A 27,225-nucleotide genomic window follows, 5' to 3' on the forward strand; every position below is an offset into this window, starting at 1 on the left:
TTTGCCCGGGCTGCTGCAGGTACATGCAATGTAGCCTTCGAACAAATCTGCAGGAAGCCAGCGCATGAAGAAGAGCATTGTAGTCGACCACAGAATCGCGACCAACGCGTACAGCGACAGTGGGGTCATCTCTCTGCGTACTAACACGCGTGCAGTTGGGGAGAAGCAGATTGCACTCGGTAGACATACGGAAGGCTTGAGCAGCACCATCGCTTAAGGGTATCTGGCTGGACAAGATCACGTGTACGCCGCGCGGCCACGGGCGCCTCGGTGCCAGCACGCTCAAAGTCACTAACCCTTGGTAGTCGCGTGGACCTCGTGGGGTAGGGACCGTTGATGCGAAGATGCCGCTCCAGAGCGGTAGTGAAGATCTTGCCATTGCGCAAGGGTTTCACATTGCAACTCTTCGGTGATACCTTGCTCAGCTTCAATGTAGTCGAAAACATCCACCGCGTGACTGAGCGTTCACGCCCCCGCTGACTCCCACCAGCATCCACCAAGTGTGTGGAAGAGCGTCTCCGCCAAATAGCCAGTCTAAGGGTGAATGGTTAAGAACCTTGTTCGTGGAGGTACTAATATACCTTCGATGTGTATGCGGTAAACACTGCGAGGGTCATTGTCACTGACTACTGCTAACCGCTATCCTACAGCAAACCGGCGGCTATGCACTGTCTATTGTAGCCTGCTGGCTAGCAGATGGCTTAGAACGCGCCAAGGATGGAAATGGGTATTTCCTTAAGGTAGGTCAACGTCAACGTGACGAACCTTTGCCGCATTCGTCAGGAAACAAGGCCTCATGAGCACGATCGCGTATTGCGAGAAGCTTACTTCTTTCACTTGCCCGCAATCCTAGGATCCGGATGTTAACAATTGCGACGAATCATCCTCCTGCAATGATATCAGGAATCTGCACATGAGATGTGACGTTCCAAGCCGCGGAAGATTACTGTAGAGAAGGATGGAATGCTACACCCCTATACTGCCTCAAGTACCTCTCCCTATGACCCTGTTTAATTAGTGATGAAAATAGCAGGGCACGATACGCTATGCAAGTGAGACAAAGACTAGATGTGTCAGCGGGCGAATGCTGAGTCTTTCTCCCGCCGCGGGTTGCAACTGACAGCCGCTTTTAGCAAGCCAAATTGAATGCTGTCACAGCTAATCGAAGTCCGTCGGTACAACCCACCATCCTGCGAGAGTCAGGTGCTGTTGTATCAGGTGGTGCAGCAGGCGCGAAAAGGGACCAAGACCGCTGATCGTCCACCTAATGCGCCTGCAGCTCGCGTCAGCTCTGAATTCGCGCCGTCGGCTGGTATACCTTCAAAGTCCGTACTCTTTTGGGAGTATCACATTCCTTGGAACCGAGGCACTTGCATATGCATCCTGAATTATGTCGCGTAGATCAACGGGCCGGGAGACGCTGCGTGAAGATCAGACTCCTGCTGTGGCCGAACGGTCTTGGAGGACTTTATGCAAGCATCGCGGACAAGCTGCTTCTTTGGGCCAACACACCTATCTGGATCGAGGCTCACGGCCGAGCCGTCCGTGCTGAATAGTATGCTGACACACTCCAGCTGATTAATGGCAGGGCGCCCCACGCTCACGACGACTTGGCTTGAAGGTACCTCGGCAGTTTAGGATACCAAACGATCTCTATTCGTCGACCTTTATAGAGCCGCCATTAGGATTGAAGCAAGACAAAGGCAATCTGACAAGCGTTCGGCCCCGTTCCCTACAGGCGTCTGACTCTATTGCCTGTTAAGTTGTGCGGCCGCGACACTTCCAGCTTCAACTCATCGCAGCTGGACTGACTAAGTCGCACGCATCATCAACGCTCCGCCTGTAGGCTGTCGCTACCTTGCTCCCGGGCCCGCTTGGGTTGCACACACCCTGCTTCATCACCTCGCTTGATCTGACATGCATGTTCGGGCCCGCACCGGGCAAATGGACTTTGCTGCAACACGATCTGTCGCCTGTGCTTCCTTCGACTCGCGGCTCCGTCGCATCTGAGTGTGGCGTAACGTGCAAGTCAGCGTTCGGCTAGCGCTTTTGCTGCATTGGGCGAGGTCACTCTTTCACAGGCTCGGACTTGCCAGAGGATGTCATCTCCGTAAGAGCTACTAAGATCGTCCTGGTACTTGACCTGCGTAGTGCCTCATAATAACCTGACCGGAGCCTCCTCCTGTAAACTTCCTCGTTCGAGAGGGTTACTTGACCTTATGCTCGATCGTACAACTAATATAACACATACATGACACCTCGGTAGTGTGAGCTTTTGTGCTCTGTTTCTGCCAGTTTTTGCAAGCAATGAGCACGGCGCCTTCGTGGGACTCGACACGATGGAGAGGCAGCGGTACCCCGGGCCAACCACATCACGGTGAAGCAAGCAACTTAGTCGCCCAGCCTCCGATGTCCGCCCCGACAGCGATTCATCCTAATCAACAACGCACATTCTTGGACGCTTTCCCAAAGGACAATCGACCTCTGCGTCCAGCAACTGACCGACCGCCTTCCGAGAAACGCCCGCCTTCCGAGCCCTACTCCGGACCTGCCTACGAGCGCCAAAGCTCGGCTTCCAGTGGCAACTACGGCCCGCAGCAACTAGCGGCGACTTCACCTCGTCAGCGTACGACGACAGCCGGCGCTTGGCAGAGTTCGTACCAAGATCACGTCGATCACCGTCAGCACCATGGTGCCGCTGGCACCCGGCTTACCGAACCACTGGCGCTCTATATTCCTACTACTCCAGGTCAGTGTGAGAATTCCTTTTGCGGCGTTCTGTACCCTTGATCTGCCATCGACATTATGTTGTCCTTCCTACAGCAGGTTGGCGACATATCGCATAGTTGAGTGACTCCTCTGCCATTGAAAGTACTACAAACTCTGCCGGGCACTTCCTCATGCCATGCTCATTTCAAGAACCAGTGAGATGCTCGAGTAGCTTCGTCCCTAATCGTGTGGAAATATGACGAATGCATCCATTGCGAAAGTTACGCTGACGGTCGGTGGCGTTGGAAGAAACAGCACCTTCAACACAGGTTTTACGATCCGAAACTAATGGCCGACCGAGCCATGAGCAGCGAAATGTACCATCGCTGCCGTCCTTCGCTACACTCCAAGAGCATACCAGCCGGCTGTCCGAGCCAGATGCCGATGGACCGGAGATTGCTCCGATGAATTCGCGTATCTCATGCTACCTTTGCACGAAATTGAAGCCGATGGTGCGAGAAGCAGCTATCGCTGTCGCCGAGCTGGACGAGAACGTACAGTCCTACTGTAACCAGGCCGTCACCCGATCATTGGACATACCAACCGATAGTCCAGTTAGGACTGTGCAATGGATTATTGACAGACTACGCAATGCAAAGCGGGATATGCAGGATTTCACCGCTCGCCGTTGTCAACCAGCCTACTTTTGGCCTCAGCCTCCTCAACTTCCGTCAGCGTCTCGTGCTGCCTCGCCGCCGGGAGACGGTGTCAAGCGTGTCGGAAGCTGGGACGATCCACGCGCACTTAAGCGTCCTCGATCAGGCGACTCTCCTGAAGCTGCTGGTCTGCGCATGTTTGCTACCGCCTATCATCCCGATCGGCGAGCATCGCTGGACTTTGTCCCCCATCAAACTTACTCCCCTCAGCCAGGCGACTCAGCACCGCAGTCTGCATACCCGCGCATTGGATCGCCAGGACAAGCTGGACAGCAACTCCGTCCACTGCCGTCTCCGTCTTCGCTCGTGTACCCACCCTCGGTGGCTGCTTCTCTGCCAGCACCCACGGTCCACCCTGGCTCACCGGCTCCGTCTTATCCACCGTCAGCGTCCGTTCATACTGCGTCGACTAGCTCTGCAACCTCCGCTCATATTGCCGACCTCCAGCACCAGGTGACATTGAAATCGCTAGCCTTGCAGACACTGCAGTCGGAGTATTCTAGCTTGCTCCAGAAGTTGCAGCGAGAGAAGGTGAAGAGTCAGACAATCGAAAAGAAGACCAACGTCTCCGAGCAAGAGGTCAATGACCTCACCGGAAAGAATGAAGACTTAAGTGAGCAAGTCAAGTCTTTGGAGATGCAACTCTATGAGAGCGATCGCAAGCGTGACGTTGAGCGTGCTGAAACTGTCAAGGAGAAGGAGCAGTGGGGTCGTATGCTCGACATGGGCAGTCGATTACAAGCAAAGCTCGCTCGCGAAAGGCAAGCACTGGTAAGCAGAGATGTACATTCCCGTGCCACACAGATTACACTTCTAACCCCGCAATGTTTAGGCTGATGAGTGCTTGTCGCTGAAACGACGGTTGGCGATTCTTGAAGCCGGGCATTCTCCGCAGGCTGGTGGGAGCGACAATGGCCTGCAGAACGCTCATAATGAAGCGGACACCCTCGTGCGACGTGACTCGTCTGATCTAAGACGTGAAGTCGTGCGACTAAGTGACAAAGTCACGATGCTAACGCGAGCTTTACAAGAAGCACAACGCAGTAGCCGGGCCATATTAGCAGACTCCCGGAACTTGAGTCATGGGAGCGATCAGATTTGCGCAGTTATTGACCATGCGTTAAAAGACGAAAAGACAGACACACCAAGGATTTCAATCTCCGGTGCCCAGCAAAACGCCCCATCCGCCGATACAACAGCATTCGGGAATAACAACCACGCTGGGGTGCACCAAATTTCCTGTCCTCCCCCTCTCTTACGGAGCGCACTATCGCCCGATACAGCAGCTTCAAGCAACACGCATAACCTGGGGATACACGACGGACCAGTTATAAGACCGGCCCAGATTCAGGGAAGCCCAACGGAATCGAAGCCCCTACGCTCCCCGTCAACACTGCCACCGCTTATTGGAATATCAGGCAATGCGAGAAGCTACATTCATAATTCATTACTGACTCCAACATCCGCCGTCGCTCCGTCGGTGGCTGAGATGGCTATTGCTGGTAGAGCTTCCACACCAGGTGCCGAGGAGTTGGGGGTCAAGGTGAAGCCGACCGATTTAACTCCTGAAGAGCTCGTCAAGGCTCTCGGTCCGATACCCACAATGCATCAGTCTCCATACAGGCATCTGCCTTCTCCGTATCCAGTGCGGCATGGACAGCAGGCTTCTTCGAAGTCATCAGCATCGGACCACAGCTCGCCGAGATCCGTGCGGAGCTCACAATCGCCACCACATGCGCTGGGCTCAGGTTCCAATGTAGCAAGCTTTAGGCAATGGACTCAGGAACCGAAGCGTGAGCAAATGGAGGTCTCCATGCCGCCGCCGCCTCCGAGGCGGCCCTCAAGCGCGCAGTTGAGTAGTTATGAGCTGCCTACGGGCTTGTGAGCTGTACTCAACGAAACACGTAACACGATTGTCTGCAGCTTACTACAGTCGGTCGTTGACCGCATCGTATCACACAAACTATCTTCATGTAATCTGTCGCACCAGTTCTGAAAATCTTCATTGGCCCCGTCTCATCGCCGGGGTTACGCTTGGGGCTGCTTACTTCCCCCGTAAGTACAGTAGCGCTGCCTTCCCGGCTAGTTTTACGTCAATGTACAGTGAGAATATAGAAACTCCACTATATTACACCGAAAGCCCCTATGCACCTTATCGCCGATCCGCTCCCGTCCAGGTACTTGCAGTAAGGTCTCACTCAACTGAGGTATCCACTGCAAGACCGTTCGTACCAGAATACTGATTGCCAAACTTGGACCTCTTTCCAAAACGGTGAAGCTCCGCCTCTACTGGGGAGCAGAAAGGCGAGCGTCACAATAGACCGATCTGTGCGCCATTATTCCACACCTTGATGGCGAGCACGCTCAAGGGAAGCTGTGCCTGCGGCGCAATCACCTGGACTTCTTCCCAGCCTGCGCAGAACCTCGACTACTGCTACTGCAAGACGTGCCAGCAAATTTCTGGGGCGCCGTTCATCGCATGGCTTGGTATTCCGAAGGCGACGCTCACATGGTCCGGCCAGTTGCATACGTTTACGGTCAATGACTTGGCGGCACGGTCCTGCTGCGGTGAGTGTGGCTCGACAATGACAATGCAATATCACTGCTTCCCTGACCGGACACATGTCGCGGCTGGCTCCGTGACCGAAGGCGGAGACGGTTTGCCGCAGGTGGAGATGCATATCTTCACCAAAAACAAGCCTGTCTGGTACAGCATCCCGGACGATAATGTGCCGAGATGGGAGGAGTTTGACACAGAAACTGACAGGATGCTGGCTGAGTTCGATAAAGCGAAGTAGTATAACCGGAGCGAAGTTCACAGGTATAACATTGTTCCATACTGAGCGCGAACGCTTCGCTTCAGTTTGAATCTATACTCGCACTCTGACGCTATGTTACAGCGATCCGCAATCTCGCACTGTTCGGGGCAAGCGTAGTTGACTGGCACCAGCCTCACCCTCACGACTAACACATCTTCATATAACACCCCCTCCACCTCCACCGTCAGCCCCCCTTAGCGCCCTCCTCAAGTTTCTAGTATCCGTAGCCCAGGCCTCTAGCACGAGTATCACCGCATCATGCCTGCCCAGGAACACCTGCACGGCGCGCCTCAAGTCCCATCTTCCCTCCAGCACGCTTACAAGCGGCCCCGGACCTCGGAACTGTGCGTGCGCCAGGATCTCGCGATGCAGGTCCAAATACCTGTCGAGCCTCCGCTCCAGTACCAAGGGATGCTCGGTACCGATATTGAGGGAGAGGCCGTTGACCTGCTGTGAAAGCCCTTCAATGAGTCGCTCGGTAAAGTGTCCCATGGTTATAAGGTCGGGGCGGTTTGTGTCATCATCAGCAAAGCGACGGATGCCTCGAGTCACGTTCTGGTGACGCTGAGCGGCGTTCATGGCATCGCGAAAAACCTCATCAGCCTGCATCACTTGGGCGATCGGCTTGAGGGCTTCCACAGCGCCGGTGGGCTGTGGCGGCGCAGGCAGATCAGAATGCACGTTTCGGGGTGCGGTCTGAGCTATGCGTTCAGCCCGTGGCTGCGCCGGCGGAGGCACGTCGAACTGCATGGTCCTGGCTGCGGGCTGGATCAGTCTTCCTCCATCGCGTGGCTGTAGTTGCGCCCTTGGGTCAGAATGGTCGTCAATATTCCTGACTCCGCGCTGGACTGGAAACGGATTTCCTCCATTACGTGGTTGCCTTGGAGGAGGCGGGTCGAAGCGCGCGTTGCTGGCTGCGGGCTGAACCTGCCAGGGCTCTGGTGCTGCGAACGGATCGACATGTGCGGCCCTAGCTCCGGCTTGCACTGCTTCTCTTTGATTACGACGTTGGGGTTGTGCAGGCGGGTCGAAGTGGGCATATCTGGAGCCGGGTTGATTCCACCGTGGACACTTGCCCTGCCTGAAATGCTCGGTCTCGTGAGGTTCGAGCTTGGCTCCGCAAACAAAGCAGAAGGTCGCTCTACAACCCGGGCCCATGCAGAAAATGTGATTACAACCATCCCTCAATTCAACACGCGCGGCGCATCCGGGGCAAATTTGGTAGTCCTGGCCTTTCACCAGCCCCTCAAAGGCGTCTTCTTCCTTGCACTCCTCAGTCACATCCTCGCAGACGTGCTGTTGCGGTCGCTCCAGGATGCTACTTGCGCAGATACCGCACGTACTGCCGTTGCATTTGAGGCAAACATACGTAGCTCGTGCCTCGCTAGGCGGCATAAGAGCGCCGAGGAAGCTGCCGCATTCACATAGAGGGTCATTGGCATCGACGGCTTCCATGATCTTGATCTCGCTGAGCCATCCGGTAGACTCTTCGGTGTAGAGGAGATGGTTGCAATACACCCTCTCCCTAACCGGAATTTGGTATTCGCGTGCAGCGAAGAGATACCTCAGTGCAAAGCCGGGAGGGAGATGCGCGGCGAAGTCTGCAGGGTCTAGGACCTTGCCACCCCATTTTACGGGATAGGCATGTTCATGCTTCAGTGCCGCTACGAACTGCGGTTTGACACCTTGCTCGAAGCAGTCGGAGCAGAGTAAATCGTCGGTAGGCGTGACTCGGATACCTTTCGCCGAGGGATGTGATAGAAGGCAGACGGCGCAGTCGAAGGCAGGTGCCGACACATGGGGAGCCATCAACGGCGACGAGGTCCTTTCCGTAGTGATGCTCAGGGTGAGGTAGATGCCAGTGCCGCAAAGGCCAAGTAGGCCGCGTTGACCAGCGGTTGTTGTTCTTTGCTGCGCCGTATAATTCAGATAGTTAAGGGGCGCGTGAAATACATGTGTGAAGCGCGGCTTCATCACATTCACTGCAACCCTGAGTCGTTGCTTGTTTCCAAGACATTCACGTACCCGTAGTAAGCTTTGCAAGCAACGCGCGCTTCCAGAACAAGATACCGCATGGTGAGTCGTAGCTTCCCAGGTTCATCGCCACCAGGCAACTTGTGCTTTGTTGGCCATAATTTCATTATTCATGTATTGTAGTGTACTTTCTTGTGAACTTACACCAGCAGTAAGCTCTGTTGATGACCTAAGGTGCTCATAGTACCAGAACCAAAGTGATGCTGTTGGCAACCGCTATATGCGCATCATGGTGTACGAACCGAAACGTACCTCAGTCCAGTCCCGCAAAACTGAAACTACTCGCAGCCGCAGGCCCTTTGCCGCGCTTTCTCTTCTTGCGTCGCTTTCGCGGCTTCTCCTCTCCGTCTTCGCCACTTTCCTCCTCATCGTCATCCGCATCATCCGCATCCTCTTCATCACCGTCGGCATCTGCACTACGCCTAGCAGCCACCGCGCTTTCTTCTTCCTCTCCATCCTCAGCCGCCATATGCTCCTGCCACACCTTAACCACCTGTCCACCCCCACTGATCATCCTCCCGCCCACATCGAAGCTCAGCCCGGTCACGCCTTCCACATCATCATGCTGCACCCCTGCGACGACCTTGTTGATGCCAAGCTGCACGATTCGCACCTTCCCATCTCCCAGCCCTACTGCAATTTTCCTGCCCATACCACCAACAGCGGCCGGCACGGCAGCCATGACATCTAGCGTCTCCCCTTCGGCGCTGACGGTGATTCGCTCATCCTGGTCATCCCACTGGCCCTTCTCCCACAGTGTGATCACGCCGTCACCGCCACCTACAAGCGCTTTCTCGCCGGTGCTGCCGCTACTCTTCTTGACTGGCAGACCTGTGACGTAGAGGGAGGAGAGCAAGATCTCCTCCTGGTCTTCGCTCTTGACAAGGACTCCACGGCGTAAATCGGTAAGCGCCAATGTAGTGCCGCCCGTAGTAAGCCATTGCTTGCTGTAACCCGACGTACTGGTGGATGAAGCCGGGATGGGGGAGAGCGACGAGACATAATCAGTGTGTGGGTGATGCGTTTGTGCCGGGGTGGGGTTTATGAATGCTGTCTTGGCCTCGTCAAGCGGCAAGGTGGGAGTTGGATCTCGGAGATCATACAGGTGCAGGGCGCCGGAATCTGTTGCAAGGAGCAGCGTCTGCGGGCTCAATGCATGGATGACTGTCGGTCCATCTACGTTCGCACTCGCGGAAGATGAGTCCGACGGTATGGAGACCTTACCCGTCACCTTGCCCGTCTCGCTGTCTGCCGCTTTCACCACCCCATCCGTGCCTGCCGAATACAGTTGCCTCCCATCCACGCTATACGCCAGGCACCTGCAACTCGCCTTATGCCGCTTCGTCTTCCAAGTCGTATCGACAAAATCTGTGCCATTGCTGCCCCTACGTTTGCCAAACGACTCTCCACCCAGCTCCTCATCCACAGCGGGCAATTTTAGCGTCGCAACATGTCCGCTGCTCAAGCCCACCGCCACCAACGGTTCGCTGGGATGCACAGCCTGGGCGAAGAGCTCGGCGGAGAGGGGAAATGTGCAAATGGTGTCGAACATTGGGGGAAGGTGGTGGTACGTTGATCGCGATTGCTCGCTGAAGTGTGGGGCGGAGCTGCTTCCGCTGGCGAACACTGGGGTGGAGTGTTCCTGCATTAGACGCTGACGTACTAACTGCACGATGTCAACAGGAAGGAGGATGGGCTGCGTGCCTACCTAGATAGAGATAGCAAAGGTTAAGTACCATCTCTTCTTTCCCTTACGAAACGTTTGCACCTTGTCTCTCCCAATGGTGCTGAAACCTGTCAAGCAGAAAGGCATCTCCTTTGGATGTACGTCTGCCCCGAGCGTAGCTAATGGTATCGGCATTAATGCTGATGGTGACTAGATTGTGACACGCGCTCCGGCCAAAGAGTCTACCCTGCACTCAATGATATGACCGATCTACTCCCCGAGCAACAACCGCCAGAACAATCCAAGCCAGCGTTCTACCCGAACAACGACCAAGAGGGCGAAATGTACGCCAAAATCACATGCGACCCGCCGCTAGGCCAAGCGTCCCAGATCGCCCGCTCTCGCGGGAGTGTACGCTTCACAGTCCTCTTAGAGACTTCGACGCCTTCCCTTCTCGAAGATGCGGACGAGCAGCCCGCCATATGCCTGTGGCACAATCACCGTGGCGTTTACGACTGGAGCGAACTTACACTGGAACCAACGAAGTCGATGCACGAAGTCCTTTTGCTCAATAGACCCAATGATAGGAGCCTTACGAGAAGCTGGTTCACGGCTGAGCTGCCCGGCTTACCAAAGAATGCGCAGATCGTCAGCTTCACTGTCAAGTTCCGACTGTCCACAGCTAAGGGCTGGCGATGGGTCAAGGACTCAACTGGAACCGAAGATGGCGAACTCCACTACCATGGATCCAGTAGTCTGAACTTGCGGGCGTCGTCAAAGCTTGCCCTGACTGAATTTTTTGACAACATGAGTCCCGACATCAAAATCAAGAATGAACAACCAGACACAGACGACACTCTATTGTATTCGCTGACGTGCCCTGTTCAAGGCGCAAGTGATCCGGATAGCGGCTACCAGCACCATCGTTTGGGAACTCCCCGGCACAGCTCCAGATGGTTCGCACTTATCCGGCTCTGGAGTCCTTGGCTTGCACCAAGGCAGGGTCAGGGCAACCTTCGGCTAGACAAGGATGCAGTTCTACTTTCGTTCTTGCGTGACGATGGGCTACATGTGGTTTGCTTGGCTATTAGTGGCGTTGAGGATGTTACGACGACGTTTCCAAGTCATGCTGAAGGCGAAGTCGTGATCAGAGGTCGCAACGACCGGACGTCTACCGGAACGAGTCGGGTTCTTGTGGCTGTCGCAGAGAGCTTCGAGGTGGCCAATGCGGCGGTCTTCTATCATTCTCGTAAAGTAATGATCACGCTAGGAGCGACCAACGCTGACGCAGAAACCAAGACGCTTATGGACGGTGAAGTCAAGCCGGAGTGGCTGGAGGAGTGGTATGATGGCCTCACTTACTGCACCTGGAACGGATTAGGCCAAGATCTCACATCTGACAAGATATACCACGCACTTGACGAGCTGTCGCAACACAACATCAATATTACAAATCTTATCATTGACGATAACTGGCAGAGCCTCTCGCACGCCGATACACAATTCCACCGAGGCTGGTTGGACTTCGAAGCGAACAAGGAAGGCTTTCCTGACGGACTGAAGAAGACAACCTCTGAGATCCGAACGCGACATCCAAATGTCAACCACATCGCCGTTTGGCACGCCATCTTGGGCTACTGGGGCGGCGTCTCACCAGAAGGCGGGCTCGCAAAACGGTACAGAACGATCGAAGTGCAGAAGGAAGCGGGAGTCGCAGGCGGCAAATTCACAGTCGTGCACCCGGACGATGCCAAACAGATGTATGATGACTTCTACCGCTTCCTCTCGTCCTCCGGAGTCGACAGCGTGAAGACAGATGCGCAGTTCTTCCTCGACTTGCTCTTACATGCGCCCGATCGACGAACAATGACAACGCAATACCAAGACGCCTGGACTTTAGCCCATCTCCGCCACTTTAGCAGTCGAGCCATAAGTTGCATGAGCCAAACTCCGGCAATCATGTTCCACTCCCAACTCCCACACAACAAACCTCGTCTTCTAGTGCGAAATAGTGACGACTTCTTCCCGGAGGTGCCGGCCAGCCATCCCTGGCACATCTTCTGCAACGCTCACAACAGCCTCTTTACGCAGCACCTCAACGTCCTGCCGGACTGGGACATGTTTCAGACCTCGCATTCATGGGCCGGGTTTCATGCCGCGGCAAGGTGTGTGAGCGGCGGACCCATCTACTTCACCGACGCGCCGGGTAAGCATGATATAGCTCTCATCCGGCAAATGACCGCGCAGACTCCGAGAGGCAAGACGGTGATACTACGCCCAAGCGTGGTAGGCCGGAGCACGGATCCGTACAACGGATATGAGTCGCAAGCCTTGCTGAAGGTGGGAACGTATTCCGGCGGTGCCAGAAAGGGCACCGGCATTCTGGGCATCTTCAACGTGAGTGGAACGCACCTGAGTGAGTTCGTAGGTCTCAGCGCCATTCCGGGCACGGAAGAGGGGGAGTACATCGTTGCTTCGTTCCAGGGGGAGAGGATCTCCCCACCTATGACCAGGGGTGGGCCGAGGGCGATGGTGGGCGTAGAGCTGGAGGTGCAAGGGTGGGATATCCTGTCTGCATACCCTCTTCACAGACTCGAGGTGAAGGGTGCAGCGGTGAGAGTGGCGTTGCTGGGCTTGTTAGGGAAGATGACGGGTTGTGCTGCTATGACCGGATATGAGATCAAGGTTGAAAGCAATGGGCGCTTGAGGATTTGGACGAGTCTCAAGGCTCTGGGTGTCATGGGATTGTGGATCGAGGATTTGGGAAAGCGCAACATTGAAGAGCAGTTCATGGTGCTGATTTTTGGGAAGCCCATTGGTGTGGGATGTGTGAGGGTGAGTGACATGAGCGAGAAGGTGTTGGAGATCGATGTTGAGAAGGCTTGGAGGGAGAGTGGGGAGAGGGCCGGGTGGAGTAATGAGGTTGGGATTGAGGTATTTATGGGTTGATGATGTTTGCGCATCGATCTCATGCCAAAGTTACAAACATGTACTTCAGGCGTACTAGCCGCGCCAGAAGCTCATAGTTATCATCGTCGCCATCATGCCTGAGAAGCGAACACGATCTCCCCATCACACTCCCCCTCGCCGACTTTCTCATCACCCTTCTGAGCTCCGACCTCCTCCTCCCTCCTCCCACAACCCTTCCTCCCCGATCTTCTCCAACCAACTCTCCACCTCATCCTTCTCCACCTCCCTCGATGACTCCACTTCTATCTCACCTCCCTCCGCATCCAAGCAATGGCTACAGCGCGATCCGAACTGCCTATCAATTCACACATTGTTACTTGCAAAGCCTGGATTGCATGAGCCCTCTATCAACAGCCCACGTGTTCGTGGGACAAGTGCAGCCCTATGTTCGCTCGGTCGGTATCGCGGCGTCACGAGCATAGTGCCTCGGGTGCCATGACGCTTGCTGCTGGCGTGAACGCTTCGCCTGGTGCCTCATGGAACCTCTTTGAGCCAGGAAGCAAACTCGTGCAGTCGCTCGGGAACTTGTCGGTTCAGAAGCGCAATTGTGTGGCAGGACATTTCGTTCGCTTGAGGTTGCCAAGTGCCGCATCCCCACCGGCGCGGTGCAAACGCTCCGTTGGCAGCAACGGCCGCTGACATTCCCGCCAGCGCCAGAGAAGTGTGTACGTTTGCATACAGCGTAGTTGTTTCCAAGATGTTTGAGTACATAATGCTCCTATCAATTACTCTCTCCGCCAGTATGCGGTGAACATTGGCATCCACTCAGTCGAGATACCTGGCTTCTCCGCCTCCATCAGGTCAGAGGCCCAGTCAATGCGCGCCCATGGCAAGCGCATCTCGACCGTTCTTGCATGAAGCTGCACCCGCCAACGTAAACGGCCATCCAGAGATCCCGGCAGAAGTGAGTGCGCGCTGGCTTCCTGCATAGACTCCCAACGCACCTTCAGTTGGGAACGGTAGTGCTCCGGCTCCAATTTCTTCAGACGCAGCAGTAGACGGCCGTTTGCAGTGCTGCAATGGTCTACGCTTTCGTCACGTCTCCGGTTCATGTTGGGCACAAATATCGCTCGCCCTTGCACTCTCTGGCGCACGTCGTAGCTCGGTAGCGCTATAGGAAGTTGGATCTTGATGAGCGGTATCATCTCACTTACGACGAACCCTTCGACACAACTGCGGAGCTGGCGGTTCAGGGGACGCAAACCAAGCCAAGCATCACGAGGTTCACACTGTGAGACAATCGCAAGCCACAGCTCATCTGGTAAAAACATCGTAAAGGCCACCAGACCTCGACGTTGTTGTGTGATAGATGTTGTTATGTGATCGACGTTGGTGTGCGATCAAGCCAGACGATTCGAGCCTCCGTGTCATGTCGGCACCCTGGCCCCTCCCCACTGACGCCGGCGTCTCGGCTGTGCCGGCAGAGGCGCGTTTCGGAACGCTCGCGGATGTCATCGCAATACGCGCGTGCATTTACCTTGGCCATCACCATCTTAGATCAAGCTGCGAGTACTCAACTAATCTTAATCCTTCACACGTTGCTGTTTGACGTGTCATCAGTGGCCGCCGGTTGCGGTGTCGATGTAGGTGAGTCAGCAACAGACAGTGTGAGTGCATTCCTGTCTTTCGCATCCCTAGCCTACCCTCCCCCAAACACACACCCTTCCTTAAGCACTTTTCTATCCGCCCGCAGGCTATCAACTTCGCCCGCGAACGCAATCATGCGCAAATACTCAGTTGCCCAGATCCTCGGCTTCATTCTCTCCTTCTTTATCCCGCCCCTTGCCATCTGGTTCACCGAAGGCTTCCAGATTGACTTCTGGATCAACGTCATTCTCTGCTTCTTCGGCCTCATTCCCGCCAGCATTCATGCGACCTACGTCTGGATAGTGTGGATCGAGCGGAAGTGGGTCACTCATCATGGGGAGGAGGTCACGAGTCACCCATTCCTCGTCTTCAGCAAGGAGTTTGAACGGCGGAGTCGATGGCGAGGCAATGGACAAGACGGCTTCTTCGGTGTGTTCTGCTGCTAGTAGCTGAGTATTACAGCTGACACGTTAGCAAGGCTACTTCGACGACAATATCAAGGGCGCACACGGACACAATATGGTGGGCGGAGACGTCGATCCGGAGCAGGCACGACCGATACAGTCGTAGTGTGGAGGAGCGGCACAATAGCAACACGAAACCCGGAGTACGCGAGGTTCTCTTGCCGTATCTGGGTGCGGAGGTGCTAGCTTATGATCCCCATCAGTAGAGATGGACATAAGTACTCCGTTTGGTAATGATTACCCCAAGGGAGCATATACATTGAATGGGAAGACATATCACGTTTACGCAATATTGACCTGACACTGTGTCGACGTCCTTTTACTCTAGCCGTCCCGCTCAAAGCTGGTCTTCCCGGGATACTGAACAACAAACCTCCACCCTCTGCCTTGTCGGCGCATTTGGGTTGTGATTTCCTGCATCAAAATGAAACGTCCAGTGCTTAGCCCGCCCTGCCGTCTTCCCGTTGTCACGGCTGTCCAAGCACTTGATGCACAGCGCTTCCTCCGGTGCCATTTGAATTAGCCAGTACCACTTGTCCCCGGCATCGTGCGGACTGGGCGAGCGCTCAAACCTGGGGTCATTGAGATACAACAACCGGAGTATTCGATCCGACAGCCTCCTGCACTTTCTCCAGGGGAGCAACCTTGAACCAGAAATATCCTGGAGAAGCCTCAATGACTGTCCGGACATCGCAAACAGCGAAGGCTCCCGGCGAATCATATCCTCGTGCTGTCGCCCAATGTGAAACAAGGCCCATGTAGTCTTACGCAGCCGCTCCGCTTTCCGCTGGACATGCCACGTTTCTGCGTATCAAGGCGAAACATGTCATTCGCGCCGGCCTACAATTAATCGCACGATAGCTCAGTAGTACTTCAGTCTTCAACCTCCATCTTGCTGATGTATTGGCCAGGCACCACAACGAGCCCTACGAAGCGTTTCTTCATGTCTACTTTGACGTTTCCTTCCTCCCTAGACGCCTCATGGCGGTCAGCGGCCAGCTTCACGGCTGCCTCAGAAGGCTGTCGGTACTCGTGGGTCATTGCCAGGATGAGGTTGCATTCATTGTCAGTACATTTGAGCTGTCCAACAAACGTGCGGCCATCCGCGATCTGAACGTGGAGTGTCTTGTTGAGGTAGCCTTCCAAGTACTCTGCCGCCTTTGATCGTTGGTGCAAGGCCGATGAAGGCATTGCCGATTCTGCGGTTGACATCCTGACTCGGCTTTGGCGGTCAGTGACTGTCAGATGATGCTCTGGAGAGTACGTATACCAATGTGGACGGAGTGCTATCGCCATCAGGTTGGATGCCTTAGGTGTGGTGTGGAATCACAGCGCTGTAATTTCTCCGTCTGCATTTAGCCGGCGCGTCGAGCTCGAGAGAACCATATGCCGATAATGACAACTACTGCAGGTACAGGTACGGAGCTGTAATCTTCGTGGGTCGCTCGCCGAAGCAGACAATAGCACCACTACTACATAGCATAAGTCTCTCCAGGGTAGGTCATCGTCTCCAGTACCTTTCTCCTACCAATATTCCCCTCACAATGTCTACAGCGCAGATAGCAGAAGCGAATCAACCTTTTCCTGCTCATCCATTCTCTAAGAACGCTCTGAAGACAAGGGAAGATGTCGTAGCTGCTTGTGCCTCCCTTCTCGATCCGCTAGAGGCTGGCTTCTCTCCAGAATGTGCACTTGTCAGGGTTGGTGGTACCGGGACAAGGTGTATGTCCTCGACCTTTCCCAAAGCCGAGGCTGTGCCCCTAACGAATAGCAGTCGACGAGACGGCGGCACAGATTGAGGGTTATGCACGCCCATTATGGGGCCTCGCCGCGCTACTTACCGGAAACTCGACGTATAGGAACACGCACATATTCGTTAAAGGCATCGTGTCAGGCACGAACCCAGACGGTCCCGAGTTCTGGGGCAACATGGAAGACTTAGACCAGCGAATGGTTGAGTCCTGCCCGATTGGCTACACCCTCGCCGTTGCTGGTAAAGACTTCTGGGACCCACTCACTGAGCAGGAGAAGAAGAACGTTGCCACCTGGATCGGCAGCATGAACGACAAAGAGATGCCCAACACCAACTGGCTCTGGTTCCGGGTCTTCGCAAACCTCGGTCTGAAGGCCAATAATGCTCCTTACTCACACGAGCGGATTGAGAAAGACATGGATCACCTTGACACTTTTCACCGCGGTGATGGTTGGTCGAATGACGGTCCCGAAGGCTACACGCAGATGGATTACTACTCTGGCTCGTACGCTATCCAGTATCTGCAGCTACTGTACGCCAAGCTTGCAGCTTCCTTCGATCCCAAGCGTGCGGAGGAGTACAAGCGCCGCGCGAGGCAGTATGCCTTGGACTTCGTGCACTATCAAGCACCTGACGGCCACAGCATTCCGTTCGGCAGAAGCTTGACCTACCGTTTCGCCACCATAGGCTTCTGGTCTGCCTTTGCTTTCGCCGATGTTGAACCGCCAGAGCCGCTCACCTGGGGCATGATCAAAGGTCTTCTACTACGCAACTTCCGTTGGTGGAGTAAGCAACCTCACATCTTCCAGCCGAATGGCATGCTAAACATCGGCTACACCTATCCCAACTACTATCTGGCAGAAAACTACAACAGCCCGGGCTCACCGTATTGGTGCATGCTCGCTTTTGCTGCCCTTGCTCAACCGGCTTCTCACCCCTTCTGGTCCAGTACGGAGGAGCCACATCCGTTCACACAGTCATCCAGTCCTCTGCCAGCCATCAAAGCACTGAAGCACCCGCAGCATATAATGGTACACAAAGGAGGGCACACATTTCTGCTTAGCAGCGGACAGAAATGCCATTACCCGCTCAAGGCGACACAAGCCAAGTATGGCCATTTCGCTTACTCTTCCGCATTCGGCTACTCTGTTCCTACCGGCTCTTACACGCTTGAGCAATGGGTGCCGGAGAGTGCACTGGCGCTCAGTGATGACCGTGGCGAAATCTGGAAGATGAGGCGGGAGGTGGAGAACGCGCAGTTCCTGGAGAAGGACGGCTTGCCTGTGCTGTACTCAACTATGCATCCCTGGAAAGACGTAGAAGTGAAGACATGGCTCGCTCCGCCCACAGATGACGCTCCATGCTGGCATCTCCGAATACACAATATCAAGACAGGGCGCGATCTGCAAAGTGCCGAAGGCGGCTTCGCAATATATGGTATGAGGCAGAGGGATGGGCGAGCGTTGACCGCATTGTCGTCCGAGTCACCTAACGAAGGCATTCAGTCGACCGAATGTGATGCAGTAGTCGTCTCTAGGGCAGGTGCATCCGGTGTTGCAGAACTGTTGCAAGCCACTGGTAGGAAGGGTGGCATCTGCAATGTTGATGCCAACAGTAACCTGATTGAGTCGCGAACGATCCTACCAACGATGTATGCCGACCTGACGGCGGGCTCTACGACATGGTTCGGTACTGCAGTCTTCGCGATACCGACCAGTGCGGAGGGTTGGCAGGACAAATGGAAGTCGGAATGGGAGAAGAGGCCAAAGGTGCCAGCATGGGTGACCGAGCTGGTCAAGGCAGCCTCCTGAAAGGCGTGTTGATCTGCCCTGCGACGTTGTGCCAATCTTCTTTGTAATGGTCCTTATCAAATCACAGAAGACCTTCTATAATTGATTGCTGGCTCCGCTTGCGCGTGCTACCAATATCTGCATAAACGCTTCACCCTTGTGCCATCACCTTCAGCTTGCAATGTACGAAGACCTTACAAAGCTTGTCCTCAGTAGCCTGCCATCTGCCTGCAGAATCCACATGCGGCTTCCCGAATCTGCGCCTTATAGCTAGCGCTGGCGCTTTCGGCCGCGGTGAAAGGTGCTCAAGCATCGCTCAAGTCAATGGCATGGCTGGAGGCTGTTATGCGCATTGGCATAGGAGGCCTCGATATTAGTTACTGCATAGCCGCAGGTGTTGCAAAGCTTGCATAGTTGTCTAAAGAGTTGATGCTTATGCACTAACCTGCGCCGATTATGATTCCTGGAACTTCGGGAAATACCATACAACTTTAGCGCGTCTTCAGCTTTCTGGCAGCCCTCCATTGGCGAATCTCCTTCAGCGCAGCCATGACCATCGGCACTGCCAAGGGTCCTAGCAACGGCACGTAGACAGCTACTTTATGCTCGTCCGGAAAATAGACCTGACCAACCATCGACGGCTCAAAGAACGCACGCTCGGCTTGATCGTTGGCTATCCGAGCATTCTCAAGAGCGCACTGGAAATCGCCAACGTGGATGTCTTTGCAAGCTTGCTCGAGGTGGAAGATCGTGTCCTCCACGGACTTTGCCACCGTGTTTGGGATCGCGATGGATGTCAGTTTGAGCGTCAACCTGGCCAGAGCCCCGAGCGTTGACGACGCGGAGATGATGAGTGAAGTTGCTCGCTCTCGGGTCAGGCTAGATATGCGTAGTGCTAACGAGGGCGGAGACGGCGGGAGGCCAATCAAAGATGTCAGCTGATTGGCGAAGGTGAGCATGATAGGCTCCAGGTTGCCAATTGTAAGCTGGTCGGACTGTTTCGACCCTAGGTTAAGGATCTGGACACCGCCCCATTGCGGGATAAGCCAGCTTGTGCCTCCAGTCTCAGCTAGGACAAGCGGGCTATGATCCGGCGCAGGCACGTAGAGGACAAAGTTGATGGTAGGTCCACTGCCGATGCTAGGACTTAGCGGCCATTCAGCGGAGTTGACGAACCCGCTGAGGTCGGTCTTCTGAAGCTTCCAATCCCTCGTTGTCGCATCAAACTGTGGGCCAGCTATGGAAGGCGAGATGGAGGCGTGCAGCTGGACTTGCGTGTCAACTGTGAAGTGGCTGATGTTCGAGAGGGCGCGGATGAGTGGATTCATGTACCGCTCTAGGGCGGCATCTATATCCCATGTGGAGGGGGAGGCACCAGAAGTGAATAGAGAGAACGTCAGATGATATGTTGAAGCGTAGCTGAAGGCCCTTGTAACTCTTGCCTCAAGGTCCGCACGTGCCTCTGTACTGAGTAGAACCTCTTGATCGCCTGCGAAGGGACTGTTACCCAGCATGTACGACAACGTCTCGCGCTCATCCTTGAAGACATTGCGAATCTCCTCTGCAATAAAGCTGCCAAGAGCGTCAAGCCTGAGCTCCTCGGACCTGCCGTAACCGTACAACAAGTCGAGGCTACGGCTCATCGGCTGAAGCTTTGCCTGCGGCTGCACACCCGGTTCGGTTTTAACAGTAACTGTCATGCTCCAATCCCGCTGCAACTCAGAATCGTTGTAGTGGCCAAATGCCAGACGGAAGTCCAAAGGATACGTTTCGGGCACAGCATCCCACCTTCGCTGGACCTGGGTTATCAGCTCAGCTTCCATACTATCGCTCCAGCCATGTACGCTAAGACGAATGTACATTGGGAAGTGCATGCTACAAGCTCGGCCTTCGGACCAACTCTCCATGACCTCTAACGGCAAATGAGCTCGATACGTCGATGTCGTCCATAACCAGTAAGGCAAGCCAAGACATGCCACTACGACCCAGAAGGCGACGATGATCAAGCGGCGCGTCCATTGCACCGATGGTGGCTCTGGCGGCAGCTCTGGCTTACCAGGCTTCGATCCACCGTCAGCCACCGAACCCGTCTGGTCTTCGGAAGTCACCTCGTCAGGCATGCTGTCGGTCCGCCAAGTGGACATATCGACTGGTCAACTCTCAGGACAGTAGAGCATATGGACTTGGAGCAGACACAAGCACGTAGAAGTTGTGGGATTTGTCACAGCAAGCGAGAAAGACTTCTGTCTGCTAGTGTACCTGAGCGCCATCGCCTCTCGAAGCTGCCTCGGTATATGCTTCACGAGGCCGGCGTGAGCGGTGGACAGTAAACCAATCGCATGTCTTACTTGATATCGCAGCTTACCCGCATCAATGCGGCTCCGCAGCATGCCGTGGGGAGTCACATGGGGCATGGAGGCGTCATGCTGCAGGGCACACTTCTGTCGGCACATGCTTTATTCTAGGAGCTAAGGGCTGAGATTCTCATGTGAACGATCGCCGAGGCAAGTCGGAGCGTGACCGAGCAGGTGACTAGCCTTCAGCGCTATCATTTCTCTTGTATACTCTCTCTTCACTACCTACGGTCCTTCTCATTGCTGTGCAGCCTTTCATTCATCTACCATTCCTACCACCATGTCGCAGACCTTCTCCCCGAGCGATGTATCATCGCACAACAAGCCCGACAATCTCTGGATCATTGTTGACCAAGATGTCTATGATCTGACCAAGTTTCAGGAGGAGCATCCAGGTGAGTAATAGAAGCCACGAGGTAATGGAGAGATCGCTAATGAATACACAGGAGGAAAGAAGAGTATGCAATCTCATCAGCATGATCATACTCGCTTAATGCAGTCTAACAATTGGCAGTCCTCCAGCGCGTTGCAGGCAAGGATGCGAGCAAGCAGTTCTGGAAGTACCACAATGAGAGCATTCTGAAGAAGTACCAGAAGCAGCTACAGGTTGGCTCGCTAGACAGCAAGCCGAAGCCCGCGCAAGTCACCCCACCCACCCCGTCTGCCACACCCGAACCCTCAGAGAGGAAGGAGATAGTTGTTCCATCTCCCGAGCCTGGCACCGTGGCTCCTGCGCCTGGTCCGGGAGCAGAGGAAGAGGCCGAGGCAATGGACCCGTACGGCGATCTCGTGCCTTACGCAGATCCGTCGTGGTATCAAAGCTACCACACCCCGTACTTCAACCAGTCACACGCAGCTCTCCGCGACGAGGTCCGCCAATGGATGGAAGAGGATATCATGCCCAACGTCACCGAGTGGGATGAGGCAAAGAAGGTACCAGATAGCGTGTACAAGGCAATGGGCGAGCGCGGCTATTTGGCTGGTCTTCTCGGCATCCACCCGTATCCGCAGAAGCTCGCTGGTGGCAGGAGCGTCAAGTCCGTGCAACCCAAGGACTGGGATCTCTTCCACGAGATGCTGCTGACGGATGAGCTCTCTCGCTCCGGCTCTGGTGGGTTCGTGTGGAATCTGATCGGTGGCTTCGGTATTGGCTGCCCGCCCGTTGTCAAGCATGGCAAGAAGGAGCTTGTGCAACGTATCGTACCGGATATCCTAAGCGGTGACAAGCGTATTTGCCTCGCCATCACCGAGCCTGATGCTGGATCCGACGTCGCGAACCTTACGTGCAAGGCGAAGCTTACCGAGGACGGCAAGCACTACATCGTCAATGGCGAGAAGAAGTGGATCACCAACGGCATTTGGTAAGGCGGCCAGTCATCTTGTTCGTCGCTTCACGCTAACGTCCACTAGGTGCGAATACTTCACCACCGCCGTTCGCACTGGTGGCGAAGGTATGAACGGCGTCTCCGTGCTCCTCATCGAACGTAGCATGGGCGGCGTCAGCACCCGTCGCATGGACTGCCAAGGCGTCTGGTCCTCTGGCACCACTTACATCACCTTTGAAGACGTAAAAGTCCCCGTGGAGAACCTCATCGGCAAGGAGAACCAAGGCTTCAAAGTCATCATGACCAACTTCAACCACGAGCGCATTGGCATCATCATCCAATGTCTGCGCTTCAGTCGGGTCTGCTACGAAGAAAGCATCAAGTACGCCCACAAGCGGCGCACTTTCGGCCAGAAGCTGATCAACCACGCCGTCATCCGCTTAAAGTTGGCGCATATGGCGCGTCAGATTGAGGCTAGCTATTCATGGCTGGAGAGCTTGATCTACCAATGCCAGAAGATGTCGGATATGGAGGCTATGCTCAAACTCGGCGGCGCCATTGCGGGGTTGAAAGCTCAGGCTACGGTGACGTTTGAGTTCTGCGCGCGAGAAGCCAGTCAAATCTTTGGTGGGTTGAGCTACAGCCGTGGCGGGCAGGGTGCGAAGGTCGAACGGTTATATAGGGATGTCAGGGCCTATGCGATCCCGGGTGGCAGTGAGGAGATCATGCTCGATTTGAGCATTCGGCAGGCTTTGAGGGTGCACAAGGCATTGGGTATGAAGTTGTAATTAAGATATGCTTGGCTTGTGCTAGACTCTTGATAGAATTTATCCTAGACCTATGGCATGGTTACGCTTTGCAACGGCGCTTTAAAGCTCAATCCAGCTAGCTTGCTGCTGGCTGCAGGTCATCTATCAGGCGGAAGTTGGCCCGTGGTCATGAATCTCAGCAGCGTCTCGAGTCGCAGAGGCTGCACGGTATTGCCTTTGGAGGGTTCGACGGTAGAGGCAGGCTTGGCGGGCAGGACATCCTCCATCTTCTCATCTTCGTCGCCGCCTTCATCATCATCCTCCTCGTCACTCTCGTCCTCGTCGTTCAGCTTCCGTCGTAGACCTGTCACTACGCTCTCAATACCAGCCTCACGCTCTGCGATAGTGTAGTCGTCATCAAAGACTCCGCCCTGAAGGAAGTCGCCCAGCATATCTCTATGGCTTTGACTTGCCTCGCCCCAAAGTTGTTTCGCTTCGCTGGTGTTGAGAGGATGCGCGGTGGTCGTCCCGTCGACTGATCCGTTCGCCTGCCCACTGGTCTCCGTGCCGAATTTAAGATGCTCTGCAATCCAGTCCTCGCCCCGTGTCTCAAGCTTTTTCCTTAGCACAGCGCTGAGCGTGCCTTCCTTGGTACGACCGGGAAAGGTGGGAAGTGGATACGCATGTGCAGACGTGAACAGCTCGCGGTGTTTGCTCAATGTCTCTTGCACTTCGCTCAGGTTCCGGACGATGTGGTCATGGTCGCCTTGAAGATCTGGCCTACGCGGTCCAGACTTACCTTAGCTCATCCATTCGCTACCAAATAACAGCACGTAAAGTTTAATGAGGGATGGAGCAGTACAGAGAGAATCAGCGGGAGTGAGAGCCATACCATGATGGGAGCGGATCGCTGTTGCGAAGGTTGGCTTTGCGGGTTTCGATGAAGATGGATAGCTGTGAAAGACGCTGTCGCAGATCGTCGAAAGCACGCAGTTGGTCGTTAGACAATGCCATAGCTGCGCCACGATCGTCTCTCGCCTTATCTCGTCTGTATGAGCATTCGCGGGTGTTAGTGTTAGCGAAGCCGAAATAAGGTACAACAGTTGTATATGGTCCGTGCTTTGGTCATTTGCCCATACATGTATGGACCACTTAACTGTAACTGCTTCCATATTCTCCATTATCGGAGTCGAAGTCGCAATGATGTTGACACTCTCTTTCATTCTGACAGCTCTCTTGAGCTTAGTAGCGGCGCAGCAGACGTCGTTCCAGATGGTCACAGGAGTTCGATCGCTCTGGGTGAGCAATAGACGCGTCCGGCACCTTCCGGAAGGGCATTAACATGCTAATGCCTTGCCAGATACCCTTTCAAACGCTCACTGGAACTCCGCTTGCGTCGGTAGCCGCCAACAGTACCGGGAATGTCACAGTATATGTCCTCTCGTGCCCGACCGCATCACCACAATGCGCCCTAGCGCCCAACCTCACACTTACGGAAGGACCATCGACGGTCCGATATATCACTTCCAATTCGAACGGGTGAGTGTTTTGCTGGACATCGTTACCTGGCACACGGCCTAACATCTGTAGCGCCGCAACCCTTGATTGCGATCTGACGGGCACGACGTCCGCAATATGCACCCAAGCCCAGGCAGGTGGCGGCAACATCGTCCGCACTAGCTCCACACTGGGAGCCAGTCAGATTGTATTTCAGGCCGTAGACGTCACGCAAACCCTGAACAACACCAGTACGATGCCTGTGACCGTCACAGTGACCGCGAGGCCATCGACGACGTCCAGCTCTAGCACTTCAACTAGCTCTGCTCACGCCGAGACGGCTGCTGGATCGTGGGCTATGGGTGGTGCGCTTGGTGCAGGTCTAATAGCTTTGGCCGCGCTTTAATGCCGTTAGTATCAGAGCCTGGGTTGTCGAACGGGAAATGTGATCCATAAGTTGACCGGGGCATGTACGCATCTCGCCGTACTACAGCGACTACCATCAAACTGGAATCTTTGTAATCCGCTTCAAATAACTGTGCCTTCAGTAGTATTTTGTGCAGTATTGCAAGGCAAAATATCATTTATGCCCATTATGAGTCCCACGTCGCGCGCCAGGGTAGGCACGCTTTAGCTCTGCACTTCTGTGTCAAGGACTTGCCACACCACGACACAAACTTGCTTTGACTTTGCAAAATACGTAAACCTCAATGCCGTCGAAAGCAGCTAGAGGATTCTATGAGCCTCGAAAACATATATAGCGACTGTTGGCAGTAATGAACGACAGCAATGATCGAGCCGGTGTACAATTTCACCCTCCCTTCGATTGGAGGTGACATGACTCTCGAGGGCCGTCTCTATCACCCCCCTGATCTGTCGAAAGGACTCTGCGGAGGCAGTGCCTCCCTTAAAGGAGCTATTCTAGCCCATCCGTATGCTCCGCTGGGCGGATGCTTCGATGATCATGTCGTGCTCAGCTTAGCAAATACAATGCTATCTGCTGGCTTCATCGTGGGCACGTTCAACTTCAGGTCAGGATCATACATCCCACAACTTACTATCGCAGCTGATTAGAGTCCAGGGGAGCCGGTAACTCGAAAGGAAAGACTACTTGGTCCGGACGAGCTGAGACGGAAGACTATACGACTTTCATAGGCTTCATGATGCACTACCTACATCAACTGAAACAGAGTGATCTACGGCAAAGCAAACCCTCAGACTCTGCAGAAGCGCACGAACTGCCGGGCTTACGCCTACTATTAGGCGGGTACTCGTACGGTTCGCTAGTTCTTGCGAGGCTACCACCAGTGTCCGCTATCGTTGCCCGCTTTGAGCGTGCACTGGAGGGTACTGCGTCTTGGGAGACTATGTTACGTGCCAGTAGCTTTGCACATCAGACATTGCAGACACTCGAAGATACTAGCAGTCAACCAGCATCACGGGGCCGAAACTGGAAGCCAGAGGATGCAACATCAGATTCTCCCAAGCGTGCTAAAGCCTCGCCTGTCGTGGTGGGGGGTGAAGAAACGGAACCTATGACCAGGAGACATAGTAGGGACTCCAAACGGAGTGCCGACCTTGTGCGGGTCAGCGCAGCAGGCGTTGCCCGTCGCATTCTGCCCCGTGTACGGCGAAGCAGCGACCTGGGGGAGCATAGCCGTTGGAATGGTGAGCATGGTGAGCATGGTGGAACAGCCACGGGCCATGGGATGCACCTGTTGGTGCCCGTGAATGTCAGCTACCTGATAGCTTCACCGGTCGTCTTGCCCTTCACGACTCTGCTCTGTCCTCCAGGTCCGCCGTCAGTCGCACTGAGCGTCAGCAAGTCATCAGCGGCAAACGGCACATCCGGCTCGCTGTTCCTGCAGCATCCGACTTTGGCAGTATTTGGTACGACTGACAGCTTTACGTCAAGCCGCAGATTGCGATCATGGGCGGAGAAGCAAGCACAGCTGTCGAAAGCGTCTTCGTTCAGATGGCGTCAAGTTGGAGGAGCTGGCCACTTCTGGACCGAAGACGGGGCGATGCGGGCTTTGCAAGCAGAAGTGGCAGATTGGCTGTCTGTTGTGCTATGAAGAGAAGGTTATATTGCAGACTTGTGGAGCGTATCTTTTCTCTTGCCAGCCTGAAGCCCGGTGGGAGATCAACAACACCTTCATACGCGGAACGCACGGTTGAATGTCTGTGTGCGTTACCACGGCGACAGATTGCTTGTCACCGTCAATGACAAGCAATCATGTTATGAAAAAGTGAGCTGTTAGCCAAGTTCGCCTTCTCAGACCATTGCCAGGTGATCGAGCGATCTTATTAACGTTCCTTGGTGTTTTGCTAATGATTCTGACCATGCGCCAGCGGGAAAAAACGGTGTCGGACACCGTCGCCGTGCACAGTTCGCCTGAGGGCATTATTGCAAGCAACTATTGCAGCACTTTCGAGCTTCGGAACGAGCGGCCAGCTCAAGACGGAGGTTGCCATCGCCGAGCCCAGAAAAATCAAGGTGAAGGATTGAGTGAGCTGCGCCACAAGCCGTTGCGGAGACGCAAATGAAGCCCGCAATTCGTGCGGCGTTGCTCGGCGGCTTGACAACGCGCTATAACGCGTAATCGAGCACGCGAGAGGCACTACCGGCCGCGGTTATGGAGATGGCGCCTGAATCCGAGCCATGGGCTAACCTCGCAGTGCGTATGCACTCAGCCATTGCAGCAAGCGATACCAGACGGCCTTGCACTCCGCAAGCCCAGTCTTTGTGGGCCGTGAAGCTTTGACACGGCCGTGTTCGTCAGTCTTTGACT

At 54.8% G+C, this 27,225-nt stretch overlaps 15 protein-coding genes across 15 annotated transcripts; 8 read left to right on the forward strand and 7 right to left on the reverse strand.

Annotated features, from left to right (window-relative positions):
- The first annotated feature begins 742 nt into the window (after positions 1-742).
- Positions 743-1,415, forward strand: BAUCODRAFT_35705 (uncharacterized protein). The gene is made up of 2 exons (XM_007679831.1): positions 743-765; positions 829-1,415. The coding sequence occupies exon 2, from the start codon at positions 1,147-1,149 to the stop codon at positions 1,399-1,401; it is 255 nt and encodes an 84-aa protein (XP_007678021.1). The 5' UTR covers positions 743-765; positions 829-1,146; the 3' UTR covers positions 1,402-1,415.
- A 730-nt stretch (positions 1,416-2,145) lies between these two features.
- BAUCODRAFT_35707 (uncharacterized protein) lies at positions 2,146-5,415 on the forward strand. Its single transcript, XM_007679832.1, has 3 exons — positions 2,146-2,749; positions 3,019-4,196; positions 4,258-5,415. Exons 1-3 carry the CDS (start codon positions 2,308-2,310, stop codon positions 5,308-5,310), a joined length of 2,673 nt encoding a protein of 890 aa, XP_007678022.1. The 5' UTR covers positions 2,146-2,307; the 3' UTR covers positions 5,311-5,415.
- A 114-nt stretch (positions 5,416-5,529) lies between these two features.
- Positions 5,530-6,312, forward strand: BAUCODRAFT_549812 (uncharacterized protein). The gene has a single exon (XM_007680148.1). The coding sequence runs from the start codon at positions 5,777-5,779 to the stop codon at positions 6,221-6,223; it is 447 nt and encodes a 148-aa protein (XP_007678338.1). The 5' UTR covers positions 5,530-5,776; the 3' UTR covers positions 6,224-6,312.
- An 88-nt stretch (positions 6,313-6,400) lies between these two features.
- BAUCODRAFT_25669 (uncharacterized protein) lies at positions 6,401-8,345 on the reverse strand (the record flags this gene model as incomplete). Its single annotated transcript, XM_007679765.1, has 2 exons — positions 6,401-8,226; positions 8,270-8,345. The coding sequence occupies 2 exons, from the start codon at positions 8,343-8,345 to the stop codon at positions 6,401-6,403; spliced, it is 1,902 nt and encodes a 633-aa protein (XP_007677955.1).
- A 186-nt stretch (positions 8,346-8,531) lies between these two features.
- BAUCODRAFT_149636 (uncharacterized protein) lies at positions 8,532-9,830 on the reverse strand (the record flags this gene model as incomplete). The annotated part of the gene is made up of 1 exon (XM_007680149.1): positions 8,532-9,830. One exon carries the CDS (start codon positions 9,828-9,830, stop codon positions 8,532-8,534), a length of 1,299 nt encoding a protein of 432 aa, XP_007678339.1.
- A 456-nt stretch (positions 9,831-10,286) lies between these two features.
- Positions 10,287-12,893, forward strand: BAUCODRAFT_74251 (glycoside hydrolase family 36 protein; the record flags this gene model as incomplete). The annotated part of the gene is made up of 1 exon (XM_007680048.1): positions 10,287-12,893. The coding sequence occupies one exon, from the start codon at positions 10,287-10,289 to the stop codon at positions 12,891-12,893; it is 2,607 nt and encodes an 868-aa protein (XP_007678238.1).
- Positions 12,894-13,496: 603 nt separating this feature from the next.
- Positions 13,497-14,315, reverse strand: BAUCODRAFT_549876 (uncharacterized protein). The gene has a single exon (XM_007680150.1). It carries the CDS (start codon positions 14,183-14,185, stop codon positions 13,640-13,642), a length of 546 nt encoding a protein of 181 aa, XP_007678340.1. The 5' UTR covers positions 14,186-14,315; the 3' UTR covers positions 13,497-13,639.
- A 320-nt stretch (positions 14,316-14,635) lies between these two features.
- Positions 14,636-15,071, forward strand: BAUCODRAFT_149638 (uncharacterized protein; the record flags this gene model as incomplete). The annotated part of the gene is made up of 2 exons (XM_007680151.1): positions 14,636-14,930; positions 14,980-15,071. 2 exons carry the CDS (start codon positions 14,636-14,638, stop codon positions 15,069-15,071), a joined length of 387 nt encoding a protein of 128 aa, XP_007678341.1.
- A 767-nt stretch (positions 15,072-15,838) lies between these two features.
- Positions 15,839-16,156, reverse strand: BAUCODRAFT_74165 (uncharacterized protein; the record flags this gene model as incomplete). Its single annotated transcript, XM_007680043.1, has 1 exon — positions 15,839-16,156. The coding sequence occupies one exon, from the start codon at positions 16,154-16,156 to the stop codon at positions 15,839-15,841; it is 318 nt and encodes a 105-aa protein (XP_007678233.1).
- Positions 16,157-16,428: 272 nt separating this feature from the next.
- Positions 16,429-18,529, forward strand: BAUCODRAFT_140813 (uncharacterized protein; the record flags this gene model as incomplete). The annotated part of the gene is made up of 2 exons (XM_007680152.1): positions 16,429-16,687; positions 16,740-18,529. The coding sequence occupies exons 1-2, from the start codon at positions 16,510-16,512 to the stop codon at positions 18,527-18,529; spliced, it is 1,968 nt and encodes a 655-aa protein (XP_007678342.1). The 5' UTR covers positions 16,429-16,509.
- Positions 18,530-18,594: 65 nt separating this feature from the next.
- BAUCODRAFT_549935 (uncharacterized protein) lies at positions 18,595-18,910 on the reverse strand. The gene has a single exon (XM_007680153.1). The coding sequence runs from the start codon at positions 18,819-18,821 to the stop codon at positions 18,660-18,662; it is 162 nt and encodes a 53-aa protein (XP_007678343.1). The 5' UTR covers positions 18,822-18,910; the 3' UTR covers positions 18,595-18,659.
- A 125-nt stretch (positions 18,911-19,035) lies between these two features.
- BAUCODRAFT_41570 (uncharacterized protein) lies at positions 19,036-20,550 on the reverse strand (the record flags this gene model as incomplete). Its single annotated transcript, XM_007679922.1, has 1 exon — positions 19,036-20,550. A coding segment is annotated over one exon (1,515 nt), but the record flags the coding sequence as incomplete, so codon positions are not given.
- Positions 20,551-21,058: 508 nt separating this feature from the next.
- On the forward strand, positions 21,059-23,035 carry BAUCODRAFT_549996 (uncharacterized protein). Its single transcript, XM_007680154.1, has 4 exons — positions 21,059-21,257; positions 21,309-21,320; positions 21,377-22,223; positions 22,273-23,035. The coding sequence occupies exons 1-4, from the start codon at positions 21,143-21,145 to the stop codon at positions 22,973-22,975; spliced, it is 1,677 nt and encodes a 558-aa protein (XP_007678344.1). The 5' UTR covers positions 21,059-21,142; the 3' UTR covers positions 22,976-23,035.
- Positions 23,010-24,235, reverse strand: BAUCODRAFT_550026 (uncharacterized protein). Its single transcript, XM_007680155.1, has 2 exons — positions 23,829-24,235; positions 23,010-23,716 (listed from the first exon to the last, which is right to left on the reverse strand). Exons 1-2 carry the CDS (start codon positions 23,948-23,950, stop codon positions 23,095-23,097), a joined length of 744 nt encoding a protein of 247 aa, XP_007678345.1. The 5' UTR covers positions 23,951-24,235; the 3' UTR covers positions 23,010-23,094.
- A 987-nt stretch (positions 24,236-25,222) lies between these two features.
- BAUCODRAFT_124120 (uncharacterized protein) lies at positions 25,223-26,508 on the forward strand (the record flags this gene model as incomplete). Its single annotated transcript, XM_007680156.1, has 2 exons — positions 25,223-25,464; positions 25,515-26,508. 2 exons carry the CDS (start codon positions 25,223-25,225, stop codon positions 26,506-26,508), a joined length of 1,236 nt encoding a protein of 411 aa, XP_007678346.1.
- Between the last annotated feature and the right edge of the window lie 717 nt (positions 26,509-27,225).

This window comes from Baudoinia panamericana (genome assembly GCF_000338955.1).
Source record: "Baudoinia panamericana UAMH 10762 unplaced genomic scaffold BAUCOscaffold_9, whole genome shotgun sequence".
NCBI classification, from domain to species: domain Eukaryota; kingdom Fungi; phylum Ascomycota; class Dothideomycetes; order Mycosphaerellales; family Teratosphaeriaceae; genus Baudoinia; species Baudoinia panamericana.

What these genes read in the sequence shown, in the direction of transcription:
- BAUCODRAFT_35705 (XM_007679831.1), top strand. Translation starts at nt 1,147, where the DNA reads ATGCTGTCACAGCTAATCGAAGTCCGTCGGTACAACCCACCATCCTGC.
- BAUCODRAFT_35707 (XM_007679832.1), top strand. Translation starts at nt 2,308, where the DNA reads ATGAGCACGGCGCCTTCGTGGGACTCGACACGATGGAGAGGCAGCGGT. An exon ending in CTATATTCCTACTACTCCAG is followed by an intron (nt 2,750 to 3,018) that starts GTCAGTGTGAGA and finishes TGGCGTTGGAAG; the next exon opens with AAACAGCACCTTCAACACAG. An exon ending in CTCGCGAAAGGCAAGCACTG is followed by an intron (nt 4,197 to 4,257) that starts GTAAGCAGAGAT and finishes CGCAATGTTTAG; the next exon opens with GCTGATGAGTGCTTGTCGCT.
- BAUCODRAFT_549812 (XM_007680148.1), top strand. Translation starts at nt 5,777, where the DNA reads ATGGCGAGCACGCTCAAGGGAAGCTGTGCCTGCGGCGCAATCACCTGG.
- BAUCODRAFT_549876 (XM_007680150.1), bottom strand. Translation starts at nt 14,185, where the DNA reads ATGTTTTTACCAGATGAGCTGTGGCTTGCGATTGTCTCACAGTGTGAA.
- BAUCODRAFT_549935 (XM_007680153.1), bottom strand. Translation starts at nt 18,821, where the DNA reads ATGCTTGAGCACCTTTCACCGCGGCCGAAAGCGCCAGCGCTAGCTATA.
- BAUCODRAFT_549996 (XM_007680154.1), top strand. Translation starts at nt 21,143, where the DNA reads ATGTCGCAGACCTTCTCCCCGAGCGATGTATCATCGCACAACAAGCCC. An exon ending in TGGATCACCAACGGCATTTG is followed by an intron (nt 22,224 to 22,272) that starts GTAAGGCGGCCA and finishes AACGTCCACTAG; the next exon opens with GTGCGAATACTTCACCACCG.
- BAUCODRAFT_550026 (XM_007680155.1), bottom strand. Translation starts at nt 23,950, where the DNA reads ATGGCATTGTCTAACGACCAACTGCGTGCTTTCGACGATCTGCGACAG. An exon ending in AGCGATCCGCTCCCATCATG is followed by an intron (nt 23,717 to 23,828) that starts GTATGGCTCTCA and finishes TGGACCGCGTAG; the next exon opens with GCCAGATCTTCAAGGCGACC.